General features: G+C 38.8%; 1 protein-coding gene across 1 annotated transcript in view; it reads right to left on the bottom strand.

Annotated features, from left to right (window-relative positions):
* The window catches only part of fgfrl1a (fibroblast growth factor receptor like 1a), a 59785-nt gene continuing 37579 nt past the window's right edge, over positions 1–22206 (bottom strand). The window contains exons 5-9 of the mRNA XM_014001935.1: positions 14443–14523; positions 6703–6993; positions 3132–3304; positions 2857–3037; positions 1–1023 (exon numbers count right to left, since the gene is read on the bottom strand). Coding sequence (XP_013857389.1) covers positions 596–1023; positions 2857–3037; positions 3132–3304; positions 6703–6993; positions 14443–14523 — 1154 coding nt within the window. The 3' untranslated portion in view covers positions 1–595. The remainder of the gene's footprint in view (positions 1024–2856; positions 3038–3131; positions 3305–6702; positions 6994–14442; positions 14524–22206) is intronic.

The raw sequence follows: 22206 nt of genomic DNA, 5'->3' as shown, positions 1-22206 counted from the left end.
TGCACGTCTTGCTGGTGCATCTGTGACCAAGACAGCAAGTCTTTGTGATGTATCAAGAGCCACAGTATCCAGAGTAATGTCAGCATACMACCAAGAAGGACCAACCACATCCAACAGGATTAACTATGGATGCAAGAGGAAGCTGTCTGAAAGGGATGAAATGGTCTAAAACCAGGTGTTTCACTTTCATTGTCTAACCCCTGTAAGTCAAATAAGAATATATTGGGTAGAATCACTCCCGCAGACGAGCAATGTTTCTCTTTAAAATTTGCGATGAATATATATTGTGAGGTGTATTTTAGGTCCACTTTTTAAATAATCTTTAAAATATCCAGGAACAAACCATATTTGATGATTACTTTTCCATATATCTCATCGGGTTGGCTTCTTACTTCACATTCATCATCGCTTCCATTTTGAATAAGTCCATCTTCAAACAACACGCATCTGCAACAGAAGTCGCTTGATCCAAAGTTTGTGTTCATGAATTGGCAACACCTCTTGCAGGTTTTTTTTTTGTTCGTTACGTAAGGCTTGAAGAGTTACTGCATGACCAGGTCTGCACGTGTCCATGAAATGCTTGCTCACCTCGCCACTAACACTGGAAGTGAATGTGCTGATGCTGGTGCACTTTCCCGTCCACATGTGAATGTGTGTGCGTGTGAATGTCCGTGTAGATTTTCGGGTAGGCCTTGGGAGCCAACCCGGCCCCTCCCTGAGCCAGGAGCAGCTGCTGATGGGCAACGTACTCCTCGTAGGAGAGACAGTCTTTATCTCCATTGGCCGTTTGAGAGGGGAGCGCTGGGCAGGCCCGGTCACGAGTGGCCACAGGTAGACGCTGAGCGGCAGGGATAGCGGAGGACGAGGAGGACGAGGAGGAGGAGCAGGTGCGTTTTGACTGGTAGAACCAGAGAAGGGCAGTGCCTAAGATGAAGGCGACGCCTGCTGGTATTCCAATAATCACGGGCCAAGGGAGGCTTGGGGAYGTTGGTGCGGGGACAGTACTGGGTTGAGACTTCTTGTCTGCAGTGGAGGGAGAGATGCAGAAATTAATTTCAGCTGAATGATAAACAGTATGCACAATAACAATKTAACTAGTCAGCTTAATATGATGAAGGCATGTTAGTGAAGACAGATAGCCATGTAATAGATGTGGCTCTAAGTCAGGGCTATTCAACTGGCAGCCTGCAGGCCACATCTGGTCCGCGAGAGTCCAAAGTTCGGCCAGCCAATTGATCCATTCATCTTTTAAGCCCAAACCCCCAGTTTTGTACTTTAATTACTATAAGTTCTTTTAGTTCAACATAGACATGTTTGGTATCTACAGAACAGCGAGAATCTTGGCTGAATAGTTGAATAGCCCTGCTCTAAGCTAAGTGTTGAATTTCAAAGTAAAGAAGTAAAAGTATATTTTTTATGTTTTGAATGTAACAAAATAAAAGAAAAATTTATGATAAAAAATACTTTGTAATACTATCTCAAAAAAATTACTTAAATACGGTAACAATATTTGTTGCCTCTGGGGTCCATTTTTAATAAATATAAGATTCCTTTCCATTGTTTTTCTGACGACATTCAGGTCTACCTGTCTATCAAGCCAGTTTTAATTCATTCATTCAAATCACTCCTGAGCTGTCTGAATGAGATAAAAATCTGGCTGAAATTAAGTTTCCTGAATCTAAATGAAAGTAAGACAGAAGCCATCAGCTTTGGTACAGACATTTCTCCTGACAATCTTGGTCCTTTGGCTTCATACAGCTGCTCTGCTGTCAGAAATTTGGGTTTCATTTTTGATAATGTGTTCAAATTGGACAGGCAGATWAACTCAGTGGTTAAATCGAGTTTTTTCCAACCAAGACTTATTGCTAAGGTGAAGCCATACCTCCCAAACAAAGACCTTGAGAAAGTGATTCATGCTCTCATTACAGCTCGTTTGGATTATTGTAATTCTTTGTATGTAGATTTAGATAAATCTTCTCTGCATCGATTACAAGTTGTCCAGAACGCAGCAGCTCGTCTTTTAACAGGAACTAAAAAAATACGAACACATATCCCCGGTTCTGACTTCTCTCCATTGGCTTCCTGTTCATTTTAGGATAAATTTAAAGATTTTATTGCTTACTTTTACAGCTTTAAAAGGTCTGGCCCCATCGTACCTGTGTGATCTCATTAACATCCATACTTCTGTTAGAGCACTTCGGTCCAACCATTTTCTCTTAGATGTACCTAGATCCAGGCTAAAGTTTGGAGGTGTTTGCGGTCCCTTAGCTTGCCTCTTAGCATACAGACTGCTGAGACTGTTGAGACTTTTAAATCTCTACTTAAAACTCACTTTTACTCCCTGGCCTTTCATTCTGGTAGAGTTTGAGAACTGTGAAGCACTTTGGCCAACTTTTGTTGTTTTTATGTGCTATATAAATAAAATTGACATTGACATTAACAAAGTAAATAGGGCTGCACAACATTAGGAAAACCTGTGATGTGCGATAACCGTTCTTAATATTGCTAAGACAAAATGATTYGCAATAAATGAACAAATATATAAGCATGTAGTGTTGATGTCTCTGCTCTGTGTTCTGAGCAAAAAAAAAGAATGAATTTTTAAAAAATATAAAGAGATCCATCCAGTTGGCCAAATACGTGAAGGGCTCCATTTGATTAGTAAAATACTTCAAACTTGCATCTGAGTGACAAAATGCATRAATGCAAATTTTTGAGCCAACCATTTATGCATTTCTTTGCAATATGCATATTGCACAGGCTGTTATCATGATGACGAGAATATTTCAATTTATTGTGCATCCCTAWGTAAATGTGCTTCACTCTTTTTAAGTAATGTCTCTTTCTTGCTCTGACCTGGCAGCACAGTGAGGTAGGCACTCCTGAAGCTGTATCCCATGGTGTTGGCTCCCAGGCAGATGTACATGCCAGCATCATCCTCCTTGGCTCTGGTTATGAGCAGCTTGTTCAGGTAGGAACCATCTGGTCGCGACCAAACCTCTCCTGTAGGCAGCACGACGAAGCGATGGTCTCCGACCTTCGAACAAACCCAAACACAGTTACAAAAAAAAAGTCATTTTGTATAAATGACTAATTTCTGAAGAGGATTTCGACGCCCCGTGTGTTTCTACCTCGATGGTGGAGTTGAATTTGTTCTCGTCGCCAGGTTCGACTCTCTTCAGCCACTGGATGACGGGCTTGACGTCGCTGCGGACCTTACACTGGAAGGACGTGGTTCCTCCATAGTCCACAGTGGTGTTGACGGGGTGAGTGCCAGTTAGGATGGGCTTAGAGTTGGTGCGCTCTGAGAAAGAGAGACAAAACGCACTCGTTTACTCTAATAAAGTTAGCAAAAAAAGTAAGGAAATTTTGTGTTTGGTAGGTTATTTSTTTGTTGTAACAATACTTCTTGGCAGTAAATCTTACACCGTTGAAAAACCTGTTGATTTATCAATTAAATRGTGCTGCATTTGTAAGGAACATGCATTTGTGTGATGAGCAATAGAGTATGTGGGTTGTGCACATGAAAAATGTGTTAATTCTCTTCCAAACAGCTCATTCGGCCATCGCTATTCACTTGTTTCGAGCTTCTAGTACCTCCAGGTGCTGCCAGTCAGATGATCACTATACGATTTATTGGCAAGAAATCATACAACAAAGAAATAATCTACCAAGCACACATTTGTTACTTTTAGTGCTAAGTATATATACCTATTTACAAAATATCTRGAATTTACAGGGAAAAAAATGTAGATTTGATACATGATGGCTGCTAATATGATGAAAATTADCAGATTAGCTTCCACCARTTATATTRCCTGTGTAGCCTAGCTGCAGCAGAGTTAAAGCTATGTTATTTAGCTTTAAAATTATTTTCAAATCAGAGCTTTTAGATATTTTTTGACATTAAATTGTTAGAAATCTTCTCCACTCCAAAATAATTTGCTTCTTAACAGGCTTCATTCCTCCTTTGACCTAAACTTCCTTCTCCCCATTTTTTATATCTGTACATGACTGACAGCCGATTGAATCTCAACCGAAAGAGAAAATGTCACGTCTGACATTAGCAAGCAGAAGTTTGATTTACCTCTTTTTTTTATTTGTGTGTGGATGTGTGCTCACAAGTGTGAGTGTGTAACTGTCTTTTGGGAAAACCTACAGCTGTAGTCTAATGTAGAGCAGATGYTGCAAGGAAAGCCGGTGTCAAGAGAGCTGGTTTGAGCCTCTCAACAGAGCTGTTAGATTTAGTTGCGCACAGCTCCTTGCACACACACACACACACACACTAAAATCCAGTTGTCCAACAAATGGTTCGGCATTAAATCATCGAGCTTCACAACAGCTTTTTGCAGCCTTCCAACACGACCTAAGGCATCAACGAGCACCACTCCTCTCAGCGCACATCCAGCTCTGAGCAGTAAAAACTGAACCTTTTCAGACTGAAGCTGCAGCCAGCTCACAGTCCGGACGGAAACAAAAATCCTACGCTGAACATTTCTCGCTCGCTTCAATGAGATTTACTGACGGCGCTGGAGGTGATCGATAAATAAAGCACTCGAGGAAGGCTTTTAATAGCTCATTTAAACTTCTATATTTGGAATGGGGAAAAAAAACTGGAACATTGATGAATATTGGCATCCATCACAAGACCTAAAAGACTAAATTTAACAGTCTCCTTTCCCTATAGATGAAAAGTTTAAAAAATGTTCTTAATATACAAAATTTGTCCGATAGAAGAGAAAGCTAAACTCCAATCTTTCTACGTAATCCAAAAGGCCTCTCAGTGTAACAGTGACACCAAAGTTCTCTTGTTATTGTTTAGGTATAAAGAATTATTTGGGATATTTGAGCTTAACATGGAAACAACACAGATACACTATGTGAGGACTGCGTTTCCCACTAAGTACATTTAATTTAATTGAATGTAATTAATTAATTAAATTTTCTCCTCGTAAAATTACACAGTGTAATTTTCAGTGAGGTTATAATAATTATGGACACATATGTTGTAGGGGTGCAACGATACAGAAAATTCACAATACGATTCGATACTGAGTATCACAGTTTGATATTTTTTTCGATACAAAAAAAGTGAAATTCCCATGTACTTTTTAACTTCTGTTTTATTTTAAATAATTATGAATATTTGTTTATTCTCAAAAGTACRGTTTTTAAATTAAATGTTGCTGAAACAGCAAGTTTCTTAGTGGATCTGCGCTCAGCAATGCAGCCTAGGTGGAGTAGTCGAACACAGATCCGCTGATCCTTTAACACAGAGCATCTTCAGAAGACAAGCTGATAAAATAAATTTAAAAAACCTGTATTGTTCAATACAAGTGTGTATATGTAAAGCACTGTATTGAATGGTTCAATATGGGTACATGTATTGTTGCACCCCAATATGTTGTTGTTTATTGTGTTTTCTTTCTGCTTTTTGTCTTCTCTCTTTTTGCAGGTGCAGAGTCAGACTACAAATGTGTTGTCTTGTGTTAACGCTTGTTTCTCTTTTAAATCTCTTCACTTTTCTTTTCTGTTTTCTTTTCTGATTCCGCGTCTGTTGTATGAAAAACAATTCCAAAAGAATTTCTAATAAAATTTAAATATATATCAAGAGGAGCATCATGGTGTAYRGAGCCCGCGAGGGGACATGGGGGATWTTTTTTTCTTTTTGCGTTCTCGCGCAAAAGTAGTTTATCACTGTTGTGCCTGCCGGTTTATTAACAAACTCACATGTTCACTATTAGCGAGTTAGCTACTGCTTTAATTCAGCTTCAGAATGAATATATCATACAGCTACGCATGGAAGTATGTCATATGCCGATATTTAAACACAGTGCAGCCACGCAACAATTTCACAAACTTGTGGCGAGACATTCTGTTTTGGTAACTGGATATTTCAAAATAAATGTCTGATTTAATTCAGTTCATATGCAAATCAAACTTTTGCGTGGGAACGCAAAGCAATATTGCGAGGTAACGCAAAAGTATTACGAGGGAACGCAAAAGTATTGCGACGTAACACAAAAGTATTATGAGGGAACGCAAAAGTATTGCGAGGTAACGCAAAAGTATTGCGAGGGAACGCAAAGATATTGCGAGGTAACGCAAAAGTATTGCGAGGTAACGCAAAAGTATTGCGAGGGAACGCAAAAGTATTGCGACGTAACGCAAAAGTATTACGAGGGAACACAAAGGTATTGCGAGGGAACGCAAAAGAAAAAAATCCCCCCATGTCCCCTTACGGGCTCCGTAATGGTGAAAGCCATTATGCTGCACTTGTGAAAGTAAAACTGTTGGGCTTAATCTTGACAGTCAGACATTAATTCTGAGTTTCATACTGCCGGACAGGCCTTGGTTAAAAAAAAAAAAAAAAGGAAACAACTCATATGTCCAAATGCTAAATATTGCACAAGCATGTTTTTGAAACCCGTCATCCTACTGAACACATATTAGTGGCCACTTTATTGGAAAAAGGATGTTTTTTGTTGCTGAACTATATTAAAGTACGTAACTTTAAAGTACTGAATTTCTTAAACCTCCTTTATTTTTGTAGCACRGCTCAGATTGTAATATCAGTGAAAAGTTAAAATTGTAAAATGGCCACTATTTTTAATGTTCATCAAATGTAATTCATCTTGAAGTCAAATTTATTCTTGTGTAGATACAGTCTCCCTCCCAAAATAGAGCAGGCTGGTGACTCACGTATCACTTCCACTTTGTAGGTGGCATTGATCTCTCCTGCTTTGTTAAAAACATGGCAGGTGTATTTCCCGCTGTGCTCCGGAGTCAAGTTCTTCAGACTCAGAGTCCACCTCTTCTTCTTTTCTGCTCCGGCGACGCTTTCCTCATCGACCAGCGGCCGGCTGTCTTTCAGCCAGACGATGTCGGGCCGAGGGTTGCCGCTCGCTGCACACTTCAGGCGCACGGAGCTGCCGACCGGGCGAGCGATGACACGTTTCCTCATCTTTGCTGGCTCGGTGAACCGTGGACGAACTGCGCAGAAGAGAAATTGACACTGATTAAAGGAGATATGTGCCGCGTCTAAATTTTGCCATCACTCAGCAGCAAGTCAGACAAAATTTGGTAAAAGTGAACAGTTATTAGTAAAGCTAAAGGGTTTATGGAGCAGGTTTATATTTATAGGCATTTTTTAAACGTCAGACCAGTGAAAGCTGGACAATGAGGAAAAATGTTAAAGTTCACTGAAATTCCAAAGTGACACTTTTATTAGATGCAGGGAGAAATAAAAACCATGGTATTTAACCAGACTGTGACACTGGAAAATAATTCACTGCTGTTTTAAACTTTTTGTTGTACAATTTCATTCTTTCTTAGAAAAGTAATAAAAATGTATTACTGTGTTAAAAAATAAAAGTTGTCAGCATGATGAACGGTTAATCTAGCAAACTCCTTATATATAACCATATAGTTTTATTTATTTATTCTTATTATTTATTGCTCTTTCTTGCTCTCTTAGATCACAAATTGGCATGTTATGCCCGCAGCATCTGGCTCATTAGCCATCACCATCTGGCCCACAGAAAGTCAATGAAACAATAGAAATAAAATATAAATCATTCTGCTTGCAAATACAAAATCTCTGCTTAAAAAAAAGGCATTTTGGTGCTTTTATTTTGAAGGCAAGCGGCTATTTTTTACAGCAGCCCCTGTGTTTTTGTGAAGCTTTATATTTTGAATTTTAAACTCTCAGTACGAATGATTCATATTTTTATGTCCAGTTGCAATGTCTAAACCTACTGCTAATGAAAATCACATTTAATTATAAATTTTATGTTTAGCAGATTTGAGTTTAACTTGGTCGTTGGGCCCCTCTGTGACTGTCCCAGTTCTGTATGGTAAAAAAAAACAGTTGCCCACCCATCTTCTCACTAAATTCAATGTTGCATTTCAATCCCCCTTTTCTGCCTGCTGACATCTGCAGCAGCCGCTGTGATTGCGAATTAATTTTCTGCCCTAAAAACATTCCTCACTGGTGCGTAACCTTCCCTTTGTGCGCTGTAAAATCAGTTTGTTTGAAGTTAATAATAATCTGGAACAGAAAACAGAAGCACATTGATGGCTGATGTGAAAAGGCTTCTGTTGCACCAAACTGACATGTGTTACTGTGAAATATGCAAACAAGAGAAACAGAATCAGGGATGAATCGATTAATTTAAGGGTCGAGTTAAGATGGAAACTTTGTGAATGAAGTGTGTCATWCAGACTGAGGTCATCGCTGCAGGCGGTGCCAGGAGTTCAGGATCTGTTGACATACGGCAACGTAATTCTTGGTTTATGCAAAACAATTTACTGCTTTGTTTCATATCYTTTTTTTTTTCTATGTAATAAAAAAGTCAGGCTCTGGAGCCGAACTAAAGGAAGACGAATAAAATAATTTTTTGGTCCATCAGTTCAGCTTCTTTTTTTAGCTCATATTTATTTCTTGTTTCATTTGACCTGAAGTCAAAAAGAAATAAAAGCCAAACATCAAAAACAGGAAACTAACAATAAATGCATATAACCTGCAGCTTTTCGTGACAAGAGACTAAGATCTTCCTCTGTTGAGAAACTGACATCAGCTGTGTCCAAATTTAGGGGCTGGGTCCTCCGAAAGCCGAATTTGTCGGCCGCTCTCATCACAGCGCCGCGCCCGAGGCTGTCCAAATTCGAAGACTYCATCGATGCGACCRACAAACGCGTCCTCTGTTTCCCCTGATTTGAAGGACAGGGTCCGATGGACCCTCCTCAGCCCACCATATCCCATAATGCATTGTGGGCCAACAGCAGATTTTTTTTCCGCTCGTAATGACAGAYGAAGCGAGAGAAAGGAACAGTTTTAAATAAAAATCCAGTGGTATAAAAATTAAATGTTTTAAGCTGTTGTGTTGTTGATGCTTTTGTCGTTTGTAAAGGCATAATTTTATCAATATTCTTGTCAGAAATCAAACGAGCTGGTATAGAGAAATAAACGTGCATGTATGACGTGACTCTTAGTTCTTCAAATATTGCCTTTAAGCTAATTTTGTTGTTTTATAATATTTATAATACTAATATATTAACATTGTGCTAATTTCAATCTATTTTTACTTCTGTTTAGCATTGTCACAGTTGATAGGCAACAGGAAGAGTTGTAAAGTAACTAAGTACAAATACTTTGTTACTGTACTTAAGTAGAAATTTTGGTTATCTGTACTTTACTTGAGTAATTAATTTTCAGCATACTTTTTACTTTTACTCATAACATTTTTACAATTATCTGTACTTTCTACTCACTACATTTTTTTAAAAAAGGTAAGAAGTAGAAAGTTGTTACTCCTATTTTATTCCAAGTTGTTATTACTTAAAAAATACTATCCTGATAAATTGTGTCTCCTGAATAAAGTGAATTTAATTATGGTTGGATGACAAGTATAAATATATACCATTCTGACAGCGTATTATCTTGTACACAACCCATCACAGCTGCACGCCGTTAGAAAAAACATTTTTTTTGGAGAAGTCACCTCCCAATAAATGTCATTTTGGAAAATCTAACTGCTCACTTTTACTCAGTACTTTTACTTTTAATACTTAAGTAGATTTAGTGTCAGAAATTTACTTTTGATACTTAAGTTCAAAAAATATCAGATATTTTAAGACTTTTACTCAAGTAATATTTTTAGAGAAGCCTTTAACTTTTACCAAAGTATTTTTATGATAAGATACTTGTACTTTTACTCAAGTATCACTTTGAGGTACTTTATACAACACTGGTAACAGGACATTTCCCAGGCTAAGGGTGAGAATTAGGCAAAAGACTAGACCATCCAAATTCACAGTCTTCATGGTCGACCAAGGACCTGGCCCACCTAGACCGGGTTGGCCGGTTCCGATGAAGGACCCAGCCTCTAAATTTAGACACAGCCATTGCTGCATTTTTGTGTCATAATGTCACATTCAAAGTATGTGTTGTGAATGATTTTCAGCTACTACAACCTCAAATTTTAGCTCAGTATCCATAAAATTGACTGAGTTGAGACCCTTTCTGTGGTTTTTCAGGTCAGCTGGCTGAGACAGCCATCTTAAATCAGGCTGACTCCAAAAACTTACCAGTTGTAGATGTGCATCAAAACTTTATCCAAGTTTCKATAAAATGTTCACTTTAAACAGTAATCACCGTCTCAGCATCACACTAAACACACCCACTCCAACAACCACTCTTAATCTATAAGACATTTGTTTTTCTTTGCAACAAAACAAAATGGCTGCACACCAGCCCAGTCTTATCCAGACCCATGAATCTTTTTAAACACAGATATCCTCCGAAAAATAAAAAATAAAAAAGGCACAACAATCAGTGAAAACAGATCAAAGAGGAGAAACCTTTCCAGTAGGGAGGGAGAAGAGGAAATCATTCACAGGAGCTCTTGATTTTATAGCCCCCATGTTCCAGCCACAGCAGATAGCCATCAGCCGGGACCATAAATCACCCCGAAACTACTGCAGTTGCATCTCTTTCTTTAGACACAGTTATTATTCTAGCTCTGGGTAAACAAATAGGGGGAAGAGTTATGTGACGGCTTTGTGCGCTCAAGTTGGGAGATTTCGCTCCGGCTGCATTACTCAGTGGAGTAAAGCTCTCTGACAACAGGCCCGAAGCTGGGCAGGATGACAAAACAAACATACCGGAAAGGCTTTTAAGTCTCGCCTTTGTGCCTTCTGAGTCTGAGAAAAGCTACTGGACTACAGCTGAACTGTGACCAGACAGAGTCAATAAATCTAACCCGGAGTGAGAAAAGCAATTCAGGGTTTATTGTTCGACTATGTTGATTGCAGAAATTTGGCATTGGCTGAAAATAACTGCGAAGCGGAGCCAAAACAAAGTTTACCGGATAAAGACCGAACATTAAGAGCTTAGCATTATTTGAAGAAAGGCACACCGCCCGTTGCTTCATAGCCATTTTGATCAAATCTTGATTAATCTCGTTATATTCTGCTATCCTATATCATCAGTTAGCACCTAGAGTGTTGTGAACGACTCTCAGCTACTGCCACGCTAAAGTTAACTTCGGCAGCCATCTTGAATTGGGTTSRCTTCAAAAGTTAGATGTSCAGCAAATGAWTACTTCCTGAAAATTCAYTAAAATAAGTTTGGCGCAAACGATGCAGACAAACTAATGCATGAACAGACGAAGCAAAAACATTATCGCACTGCTTTGGAGCAAAGGGTTTCTAAAATGAACTGATGAAGACGATCTAACCTGAACCAAATCAAAYGCCAAAAACAGCTGGGGAAAAAGAAAAGAGTTCACATCGAGGTCAGAACACAAGCGGGACTGACGGATTGCTAAAGCGAAGAGGGGGGGAAAAATTGAGAACAGAGATGGAGAAAGAGAATGAATAAAATGTAAAAGGTGAAAAAGGGGACGCACAAAGAGGCAGAMGGAAAGAAAAACACTGGGAAAGAGCGGTGACAGAGAGATGGTAGAGAGGAGAAGGTGAGAGCCAGAGAGAGCGAAAGGGCAGCTTGTTCTGGGTCTCGGGGGCCACTTCAACGCCACACTTCACAGTGTAAAAATACTGCTGACCCTCTGACTGACGCCTTTGATCACACAGTATGCCCGAGAGGGAGAGGGTGTATTAAAGTAAAGAGCCTTGTGAAACCCTACGTGGCTTTAAGAGACCAAGTTATCGGCTAGTTTTAGAGCTGCGCTAATTTTAGTTTATACGTTCCTGTGCATTAGCTAAAATGTAGCCAAAACCTGTCATTTCCTAATTTCAGTCTCAGAATATGAGCAATTTATTCTCTGCATTATATGGAAAAATGAGAGAGAAGCTGCAAATTATGTGATGACTGGTTTCAGGACTGGAAATAAATGAAGCATCAACAGAAGATGTATAAATGGAGCACTATTGATGATCACCAATCAGCTAACAATAAAAAAAGATTTCAAGGAAGTTAAAGTGCCTGTGACATGCCTATCCTTTAAATACAAAAAGTCAAAGAAAATATCTTTATACTTAAGAAAATTGGCATAGTACACATGATTTTACCCATTTTGTCACATATTTTCTTTTGAATTTGGCTCAAAGTGAAACAGGAAGTGACTTCAAAGAGTAACTCATTAAAATAAACTCTGGTTTTTGTTTATTAAAACAAAATTATTTAAACTTTCACCCTTATTTGCCTCTCTTTGATAGTGACTAAAAATAATCTAAAGAAACATCATATTCTTCTCTACAGTGTGTGTTGTTAGCTTATGTTACGATGCTCTGTTTACACGCAGATATTCTGACATCACTTCCTGTTTCTTCACATGCAAGTATCTCAACAACCGTTCATCTCAGCGGCGTGAAATTTGTTTAGCAACATGTTATTAATGTTACCGTTCCAAAAATGCATTCATGTTTATTTCRAAAATCTGATGTYACAGGCCCTTTAAAATCTTTCAGCATGTACAGTGCAAAGGAATTGTAGAATACTGAAATTCATGAGGCTGGGGTTCCTTCACAGAGTAAAAACCAAAACCAGAAACATTTCTGGAAGTGCACACCATCACGATCAACTCAAAACCACATCGGTTTGGAAGAACCTTGGAAAACAATTGTCACTAAAACAAAAAAGCTGAATTTGTATTTAGAAAGAAATGCGAAACTGTATTTTAAAGAAGGAAGGTATGTTTCAGATTTCAGCAGAAACACAGAACAACCTTAGACATAAGGACAGAGGCTTGATCTGTGGTCGGATAAATCCACTTTTGGCTCATTTATGGTAAAAAATAAATAAATAAATAAATAAATCAGGCTATCTGCCAAAGATGTGAAAAGAAAATCCAAGGTTTTACTAATAAAAAGTGCATAAACCAATGTCTGCGAGTGAGTTAACCCTAAACCTTAGAGAAGAAGCTGTTACCCAAACAGAGAGGAGACTGTTATTTTCTGACTCCACTTTAAAAGATGTCAACCTTGACTTTTTGAGTTCAAAAGCTGTAAAACAATGACAGATACTGTCAACAGTTAAMAATACTGGTGCCAAAATATGTAAACCTTGGCTTTTACTCATAAAAAATACAGTGTAAAAAAGAAGAAGAAGAAGAAAAAAACACATTATGGTTTGGCTGTTAATGCCATAAAACCTCCAGTGGTCATATAGAAATTTATTGGTCTGTTAATAAGATCTGAGAGGTTTTAGTATAAGTCTTTATTCTTCCTTGTGGCTGCAGATTGACACTTGGATCTTCTTGTTGTTCTTATTGGCTCCTGATCTCACCCAGTCTTGGATTGTTTGAGCGTTGATTTAAAGCTCAGTTATAACAACATCTATCACATGATGCTGAAACATTAAACTTCAACAGCTTAATATCTGTACTTGGCTGTTCGGTGCTTCCAATAAGCTCAGCTTGATCTGAATTAGCAGAGTTTCCAGAAAGTTAAATTTGGGACAAAGGAGACGAAGCTTGAAACGTGATACTGTATTACAATATGTTGTGTTTTATTAACTTGAGGGAGAAAAACATTCTCATTGTCAGTTTGGGAAGCAAAAAATGAACTATAGAAATTACATCTTTTAAAAGTTATGGGAATTTTAGTGCTGAATCAAAACAAGCAGAGCAAAGGCTAAAGCAGTCTAAAGATGCTAAATAAAAAAAGCTAAAAGTAATAAAACAAGTACTAAGCTTTGCAAAAATGTGCTTAAAATAACAAAACAGCAGCTAGAAGTAGCAAAAGACAAATTAAAAAAAGTATGAAGTAGCTAAAATTGGCAAAAAGTAGCTAATCAGAGAAAAAAAATGCTATCAGCTAAAAGTAGCAAATGAGAGATAAAGCTAAAAATAGTAGGTAAAAGCTAAAAGAAGCTTAAGATGAAACAGCAAGAATGCTGAAACAGATTTTAAAGATAATGTTTTTCAAGGAACTTCAGAGATCTCAGTGTATTTTTATGAGGGATTTTAGTTTAAACATTTTGAAATATTTTGAAAAGTATAACGGTTACAAAAAGTAAAAGTCATATTAAACATTGCTGACTCAGCATTCATATAGTGAGTATAAATAAAAAAAAGAGACATTTATGACAGAGGAAAGAACGAGGAGGAAAAAGTTACATTTAATAAAAGAAGAAAAGCGAAGACATGAAGGRCTAAGTAATGTGACAAGAGAGTATGAAGGGAGACTTGGGAGGAGGTGGGGGGGAGGAAGGAATTTGTCCCACCAAATCGCACCTCACACAAATAGACTGCTCTCCACTCTGTCAGAGCCAATTACTTACACAAACAGCTGCCCTCATGCACGTCTGTGCTTATTTGTGTGTCTGTGTGTGGTCATTGTACCCTCACTTCTTTCGCTCTGACAGTTTAAACATGTTTGTTGCGCAACATGCTCCGTTTTTTTTTTACATCTTATATTTTCATGTTCAAGTAAAGATTGGATCAAAGGATAAAAAATAAATAAATTGTGAATAGTTACCCAGTTTCCCGACCACCTCTGGAGCWTGCTCAGAGTCACCAGTGGCTGCTGTTCCTGCTCCATGTCTTGAACTGGAATCGTCTGGTCAGAAAAAAAAAAAAAATTTATTGCAGTTAGGTCAAAAAATACACTTTAGTTTCAGYATGTGCAAAAAGCAAATCAAAGAATGCATACAGCATATTGAAGATAAAGAAGAATTATCTAATTCTGCTGCTTTGACATGTTTGCTCATCATGAAAATGYAGGTTGATTTCTTTAAAATTGAAAGCAGGTACCTGCGAGTCAGGAGACGCGCATCAAATAAAAATGTAGTTCACCTTTTGAGCATCTCGCTCAAAAAGATCTTCAGGTTAAGAGCTTCGCAACAGTAKAAGTGACTAACGACGAGCAGTTCTAGTGAGGAATTCAAGCCAGATGGCTGTTGGAAGGTAAATATGGAGGTGTTCAGAGCAAAATCCTGCTCCAAACACCTCAGCGATCGTTAAACCAGAAGAACAAATGCTGCTGCCAACAAAGCTCCTACAACTACTACACGTCATCCATGTTTAACCTTTAAATCTTAAACTCCTGACAAAAACCTCTGAGAAAGCAGAATCTGAAATTTGGAGGAAATACAATAATAAAAAAAAAACATTCATAGTGGATTTGTTTAATCACACTCCACAGCAGAATCATATTGCTTCCAGGTGCATCGGGTTTTAGGTTTCCTTCCTCTGCATGTCCTCTCATACTGATTATCAAAAAAACATACAAACATCTGTGTGGACCTTCGTGTTTAGAAACACTTAAATATAGAGCCGGTGTATCCAGGGGGCCCTTTGCAGCAACAGTGAGGAGGTAGGAGGGTTGATGCAGTTTAATATCAGGTCTGTCAGAATACATGTGGGGATGGGGTACACGAACGCAGAAAAAYCTGACCTCAGTTATGAGAAAAAAAAAAGGAATCAAGCAACCTTGGACTAAAAGTGTGTTCAGTTGTAAATTAATTCTGCATGTTGGTACAATAATGATTATTGTGGGCTTTTAAAAGACCACCTAGAAGCTCAAAGTGCTTAAAGAAGTGCCAAACAGCTTTAAAGTATCACTATCTGGATGATCAAATAAAAACAGCAGATTGGAAAATGCAAATACGAGACGTGACAGGTATTATTAGCCTCCTCACATGGCTACGTATGTTGTTTAGACTGTGTGTTTGTGTGTGTGTGTGTGTGTGTGTGTGTGTTTGATGGGAATTACTACATGGGTGTGTCGTTGCATGTGTGGGTGCATGTGTCCTGGCGTTATTCCCGTAAAACGGTAACTCGAGGTGCCGGTATTCCCGTCAAAGCGCACTCATCTTTACCTCTTTCCCTCCCTCCCGCCACATGCACGGCGAGTTCTGAGAAAAGGGCCGAGCGTTTGAAGCCGAGCGGCACGAGGGGGTCTATTCTGAAGGTGGAACGTGGTTCAGCCCTCTTAGCAGAAAGCAAACCCTAACCCTGCCTCATGTGAGAGGCCAGTTTAGCAGGGAGGCTAAAAACGCGACACAAACGTTGATGTTTCAGTTTCTCCAGTCAAACGGAAATGCGATATTTGGTAAATAAAACGATTAGGTGGAGTTAATAATTTCTCAGGCGCTGCGCTTTAGATGCATTATTTAATGTTTCTGTAACTGTGTAAAAAGTCTGCTTGTGATTTTTGCTTTTAACAGTATGTGATTTATGTTTTTTTTTTTTTGTGCTTTTGACCACATAGTCTTTTGTATTGACAACCTCGGCTGTGTCCAAATTCAGAGATTGGCTAGCATCGTCACATTTGCTAGGGTGACAGGACGTACGCCAGGGTAAGGATGGTAGTCTAGACCGTCCAAAGACACAGCCACTTTTTTCCAGTTATCGTGGCCTACCGAGGGCCCAGCTAGGGCTGCGCAGTATATGCGGTAGACGGTAGAAACCAWATGAAGTCGGCCTACGGTAGAAATTCACCCTCTACCGTCCTGTCGTCAGTTACGTCATCTCACCTGTGTCAACACGGCTGCGAGTGCAGAGACAACTAAGCGGGAGGAGTTGGTAAAAAAAGAGAGAGTGTCAAGAGAGAGAGAATAAATCCTCAAAATTTCCCCATCCCGCTGTAGAAACGTTACGTCGTGTCGCAGGATCATTCCCCACCACCGAYTCTCCCGCTGCAAGTTGCGCAGAGCGAAGCATTAACAACCTTAGTTTTTTCACACTCAAGTTGTCGGAGAAAAAAAATTGTTTTTTATGTATCGTTACCCACAGAGATGATAAAAAAAGAGACGTTCAGTCATAAATCCATCTTGCTAACGTAACAGTCCGCTCAGAGCAGCAGCTGAGAAGTTCAGCAGACAGAAGCTTATTGTAGGGCAGGTCGATATTACATTTATTTGTCTTCACCACACCTACACTCCAGTTATCTGAAATTGTTTTACGACTAGGACTATGTGCAGCTTAAGGCCCTGTCACACTATAACATTTTAGGCAACTTATGCCAACTTCRAATTTTTTTTAATATGTAAATGACTAATTTTACTTGAAGTACTGGTTATAACATCCACTTTATTTTGATCTTGTTGAAAATTTGAGAAATGTTTTTTTGTTGAAACCGTTTTGCGATATACTGTATATAAAACCTTCTTTTGTACTTCTGTTATGTTCATTTGCACTACAGCAAAAATACTGGGTTTGATTATGATTACAGTTTTCTGCTAATTAAATGCTCAAAAATTACATTATCTTTGCTTTATGATCATTTTCTACCGCGATATATATCGTTACCGTGAAGGGATTCAATTTACACCGTGATTAAACTTGAGGTCATACCGCCCAGCCCTAGACCTAGCTAGTCTAATACTTACTTCCTTGTTTACTATGACATCATATCCGGGGCGGGACTCGACTCTGGTACAAAGCTGTGGATCATGTGCTGTTCGTGGCTTTTTCCTGAGTCTCTGGAGCCAGGGAAATGGACCAGATCTGAGTTATGTGTGGTAAACTCTACATGAGTCTAAGAACAGAATCAATTTCCGGCACGTAAATTGGTCTTGCATTTGAACATGATCATTCAGTAGTATAAAACTGTCAAAATGGGCCATTCCTGTGAAATACTTAAAATCTCATTGATCTCAAAATAAGGGCAGGATTTTCAAGGCTGACCGACTGTGCAGACCAGAGTTAGTCTCAGACTATAAACAAATACCAGCTGACKGCTCCATTATCACTGCACTGATGGATCTTTGATCTGAAGGAGTTCAGAGAGTGAAGCTCAGCGTGTTTTGGTTGTGTCTGTTATATAAGTGAAACTTCAAACACTCAGATGTAAAGTATTCTGAATATTCTGTGCTCATATTTGCACATTCGATCTCTGTTTTACAACTTTTTCTTCTCCAGTTTCTGCTTTTTTCCCCCCCACCCTCCTATTTGTTTTAATCTTACCCCCATTTGTTTCTCTCCTAATCTARAAGGAGGGAAATGGTTTAACAGTGTGCTACATTTCACACATTCGCCGCCTGGGTACCCCCGTGTGAGGGAGTGTGTTTGTGTAACCTCTTCTTGTATTTACTTTCAGGTCTGTAGAGAAAAGCCAGCGTTTTGCACATGAGCGCCCTCGGAAATACGAGTCCCCGCAGTCCAGTGAGTATGTGTGTGTTTGTACCTGAGAGCGTGTGCATGGGGCAGTGTTTTCTTTAACAAAAAAGGTCATGTCCTCCTAGTTTTATATGTTTTTTTAAATATAAAAATGCTGGATATGTATCCAGAACCACAGAGTATGCATATGTTAAATGATGTGGGTGTATTTGCAGGACAGAAGCTTGGATGTCAGCTTTAATCAACCGCCGCTTGCAGCAGCGTCGTGGCCAAAACCCGCAGTCCAGATGTGAGTTTGTGCATCTGACAAAACTCGTAAACCACTGTTAGTCTTCACAAATTGGCCACAGTCACAGTTTTAGGCTCTGCACAGCCACAAGTTCTTTCATGCACACACAATCTTTCACTTTAAAATTCAAACACCAGATTTGCATAACAATGAAAAGGAGGTACTGTTGAGTTAAACCTTCATCGCAAAATGATTTGTTTTWTTTTTTATTTTTATCCAAACAAATGGACACAGAAAGAACCCGAAACACCACAAATATCTTCTAGTATTACATGGAATGCATTTTGGCTCTAATTTTAATTCAATAAAACTGTTCAAGGATAGTATTAGGCTTTAAAGATTAAGTTTAGACATTGGAAACATTATTTGAGAAACGAGTCAGACCACAACGTAAATATGATAGCTGCTGCTTCCAACCATATCTGAAAGGTTCTGGATGTTTAAGATGTATTAAGGAGATGTGGTTTGTTATGATGCAGCAGATTTATGAGTAACGGGACATTTGATCCAAGCTGGTTTAAATGCTGCAATAAAGTGCCACTCTGTTTCTCCTATGTGCACCATAAAGGGTGATCGGTTTCCAATCTATCATTTTGTTGGGCAAAAATTAGGTTTTTTGTGGCACAAAGTCATGTTATCAATATTTAAAGATATCTCAAAGCTTGGTGTGGATGAAACCACATTGTGGTAAATGCTACGTATTTCAGTTTCAGCATAAATATTTTGGTTTTAGATGGTTTATTCATTTATTTATTTTGGCAGGTCTTTGTGGTAGCTTCTATTATATTCCACGGAAATTTGCTGAGTTGAAGATGCATGTTTGAGGTTTTTAATCAAGTAAAAACAAATAAAAAAGATGTGCTTGTTGCACCCAAAGACCACGGCTGTGACCAGTTGGGTTGACATTGAATACTATCTTTATGATGTCACAAATAAGCATCTCTGCTGATGCTTCCTCTCAATTTTATGGACAAAGCATAAAAATGGTGTGCTGTTCCAAATAAAAAAGGGCCATCTGGTCACCAAAGTGCTACGTCTGTAAAAACGTACAATGAAGCCAGGTTTGTTCACGACTTTTCAAAATAATTAGTGTTGAGAAAAACATAATTAGCAACAAAATTAAACCAAATTCTTGCACTTTGTTGCAGAAGATAAATTAAAAAATGGATAATTTCCTCACTCTTCACCTTGACGCTGTTCTCCGCTGAACCCACTGTTTGGCCATCGTAGCTGGTCGGCCCGTCAGTCCACCAACCCCCCAATGAAAACACGCTGTCATTAAAACTCCATTACTTCAATTCTACCCTGGAAATAACAAAACCACATCTCGCACGGCTCTTTCTCCCGGTCGAAAGCTATTATTGTGGGTGATGGAACAACCAAAGTCGTTTCAGTTTTTTTYCCCCTCTGTCCTGTCTGTTACACAAATTTATTACACCATGGTTGTCTTACAGTGTAACCCCACATTCCAAACATGCTTTCCTCTCCAGCAGAGATTATTTTTATAACGTTTATACAGATTTGGTTGCACCATGCTGTAACAGGCTGGAGCTCCAGATTTAAAACACGTTACGGTGGATTGTCTGTGGAAGCTTTCTGTCTGCAGTCTGGGTTGAGTTTCACGTGTAATTAGCAGCTCATGTTATCCTCCATGGACAGTAATATGCAACACAAACGACAACCACATTACTAACCACAAACATGAACTTGAAATGTAACTGTTATGTTATTTATGACAAAAAAACTTTTTTAAACATTTTAACAAAACTTTTAAGATCTTGAAGTCTAAAATTTCTAATCAATAATCCTCACATTATACAATTAAAATTATTTCCCTCTTTAATTTTTTTCAGATTTATGTGGATTATTCTCTTTAAACTGAAAACTCTGACAATGCTAACTTAAAATTCAGAAAATGCTTTAAAAGGCACAGTGTGTAGGATTTGTTGTTTTCAGCGACATCTAGTGGTTGAGTGGTTGAATCATCCTCCCTGGTCCTCCCCCCACCCCCAACCCCCGCTTCCAAACGCAAAGGAGTTGCTACGGTGTCTCTCAGGTGTCAAAAACCTTTGATAATTCCAACCGYGATGTCTACCAGCAGCTTCAGRGCTAGTGATGTTTCAAGTGGTAARATTAYGAGCTTTAATAAGTAAAAMTATCCCAGCTACAATGACAGACAACAAAYATTACATTTATAGTATTACAACTAAAACCGTTTTTGACGCCGCCACCGCAGTTTGTCCTGCATGAGCCTTCGTAGACAAGATGGCGGTGCAAGATGGCGGCTGCCTGTGTGGCGACCTGCGACCATGGAGATATAAACAGCTTTTTATAAGGTAAAAATAATAAAACADGGTCTTTGTCTGCAATGATTAGACATGTTTTTTATTATTGTCATTAGTGATCATCTCAATATTGGCTAAAAGAATTGACAAAATCCTACACACTGWGCCTTTAACCTGACAACCATATYGCCTCTCTCTGTGTGAATGTGTGCATTTTTTTTGCCTGTTAGCAAAATACCTCATCAACTACTAAACAGATTCTAATCAAACTCTCAAAGTAATTATTTGGTATGCATCTACAATAGATTTTTTTTAAATTAATGTGATTCACATTGGTTGCCACTACTAATMAACCACAGCAAACACAAAAATGGCTACGACTCAGTCGATTTTACAGATATTTAATTAAGATTTGGTGTGGTAGTAGCTGAGAGTCATACCCAACACAAGCTTTAMGCAACAGATCACGCAAAGGCTTTGTTCAAACCTTGGCATGCAAAGTGGCTGACAATATGTGTGTCTAATTTCATTAGAAAACCGTTTCCACAAACAGAAACCCTACTTCTCTTTTCTGCTTTAGCTCTACGTTATAAGCCCCCCCTAAACTATTTTTAGTCACCGCCCCTGCGTTCCTGAAACAATGTCAGCAAGTTTGATGAAAGCTCTACTTTAAAACATCCATCTTTCCACTTCCTTTACCCACAGGGTCACGGTGGAACTGGGTGCTATCTACAGTGGAGTTATTGCATCCTGGACAGGTCACAAATCCACGCTCTAAAAGATCGTATTCACAAAATTACCGTAAAATTACCAAAACAGTTGWGATTGATCSAACTTGACAAAAACAAACTGGGTTGATTGATTGTCTTTCCGTCACACATGATCTATGTGCAATAAAAAYGTACACACCAGTTGTTGCTTTTTGTTTTTCCAGATTCACCTCATGGAAATATTTAGGTGCTTTCTCCTTATAGTTGTCATACGTTCCAGTATAAACAGCAAGACGTGAGTTAGTGCACAAAAGGCACCCACACTCCAACACAAGTACTTCCTCTGCAGGCTCACAGTTCACGCACACACGTCACCGAGATTTACACTCTCTCCTGCGGAGAGGCAGAGCGGCCGTATGGAAATCATTACAACCGCGCTGCTACATAGACGTCCATTAACAGCATGAGAGAGAGAGAGAGACGCTGAAAGGGGCAGCGGCAGAGAAAAAGAGTGAACATGACGAGATCTGACCGACTTTTTGAAAAGAGGTCAAGAGGCAGCAGGAGAGTGATAAAAAGACAGAGTTGAGCTGGCAAAAAAAAAAGGCGATTGTTTAAAGACGGATTTATTATCTGTGACCACGGAACAGACAATCAAAGGCCATGGTTAGCTGCAGCTATCACTGACAGACAACATGATCTTATACAACAGATGAACTGCTTGTGTGGGTTTAAGACCCGAGTGTTTAATGGTCAGTGAGGCGATGACATGTTCCAGTATCACTAAAACTGGGAATCACACTCAGACACAAATGGGTGGAATTACAAAGTTAAAAATTTGTGGACTACAAACTAATAAAAATGTATTGTACATGCACACACACACACACACACAC

The sequence above is a fragment of the Austrofundulus limnaeus genome, unplaced genomic scaffold (assembly GCF_001266775.1).
Source record: "Austrofundulus limnaeus strain Quisiro unplaced genomic scaffold, Austrofundulus_limnaeus-1.0 Scaffold11, whole genome shotgun sequence".
NCBI lineage: Eukaryota > Metazoa > Chordata > Actinopteri > Cyprinodontiformes > Rivulidae > Austrofundulus > Austrofundulus limnaeus.
The sequence above is the reverse complement of the archived record's forward strand: the minus strand, read 5'-3'. Positions and strand labels throughout refer to the sequence as shown.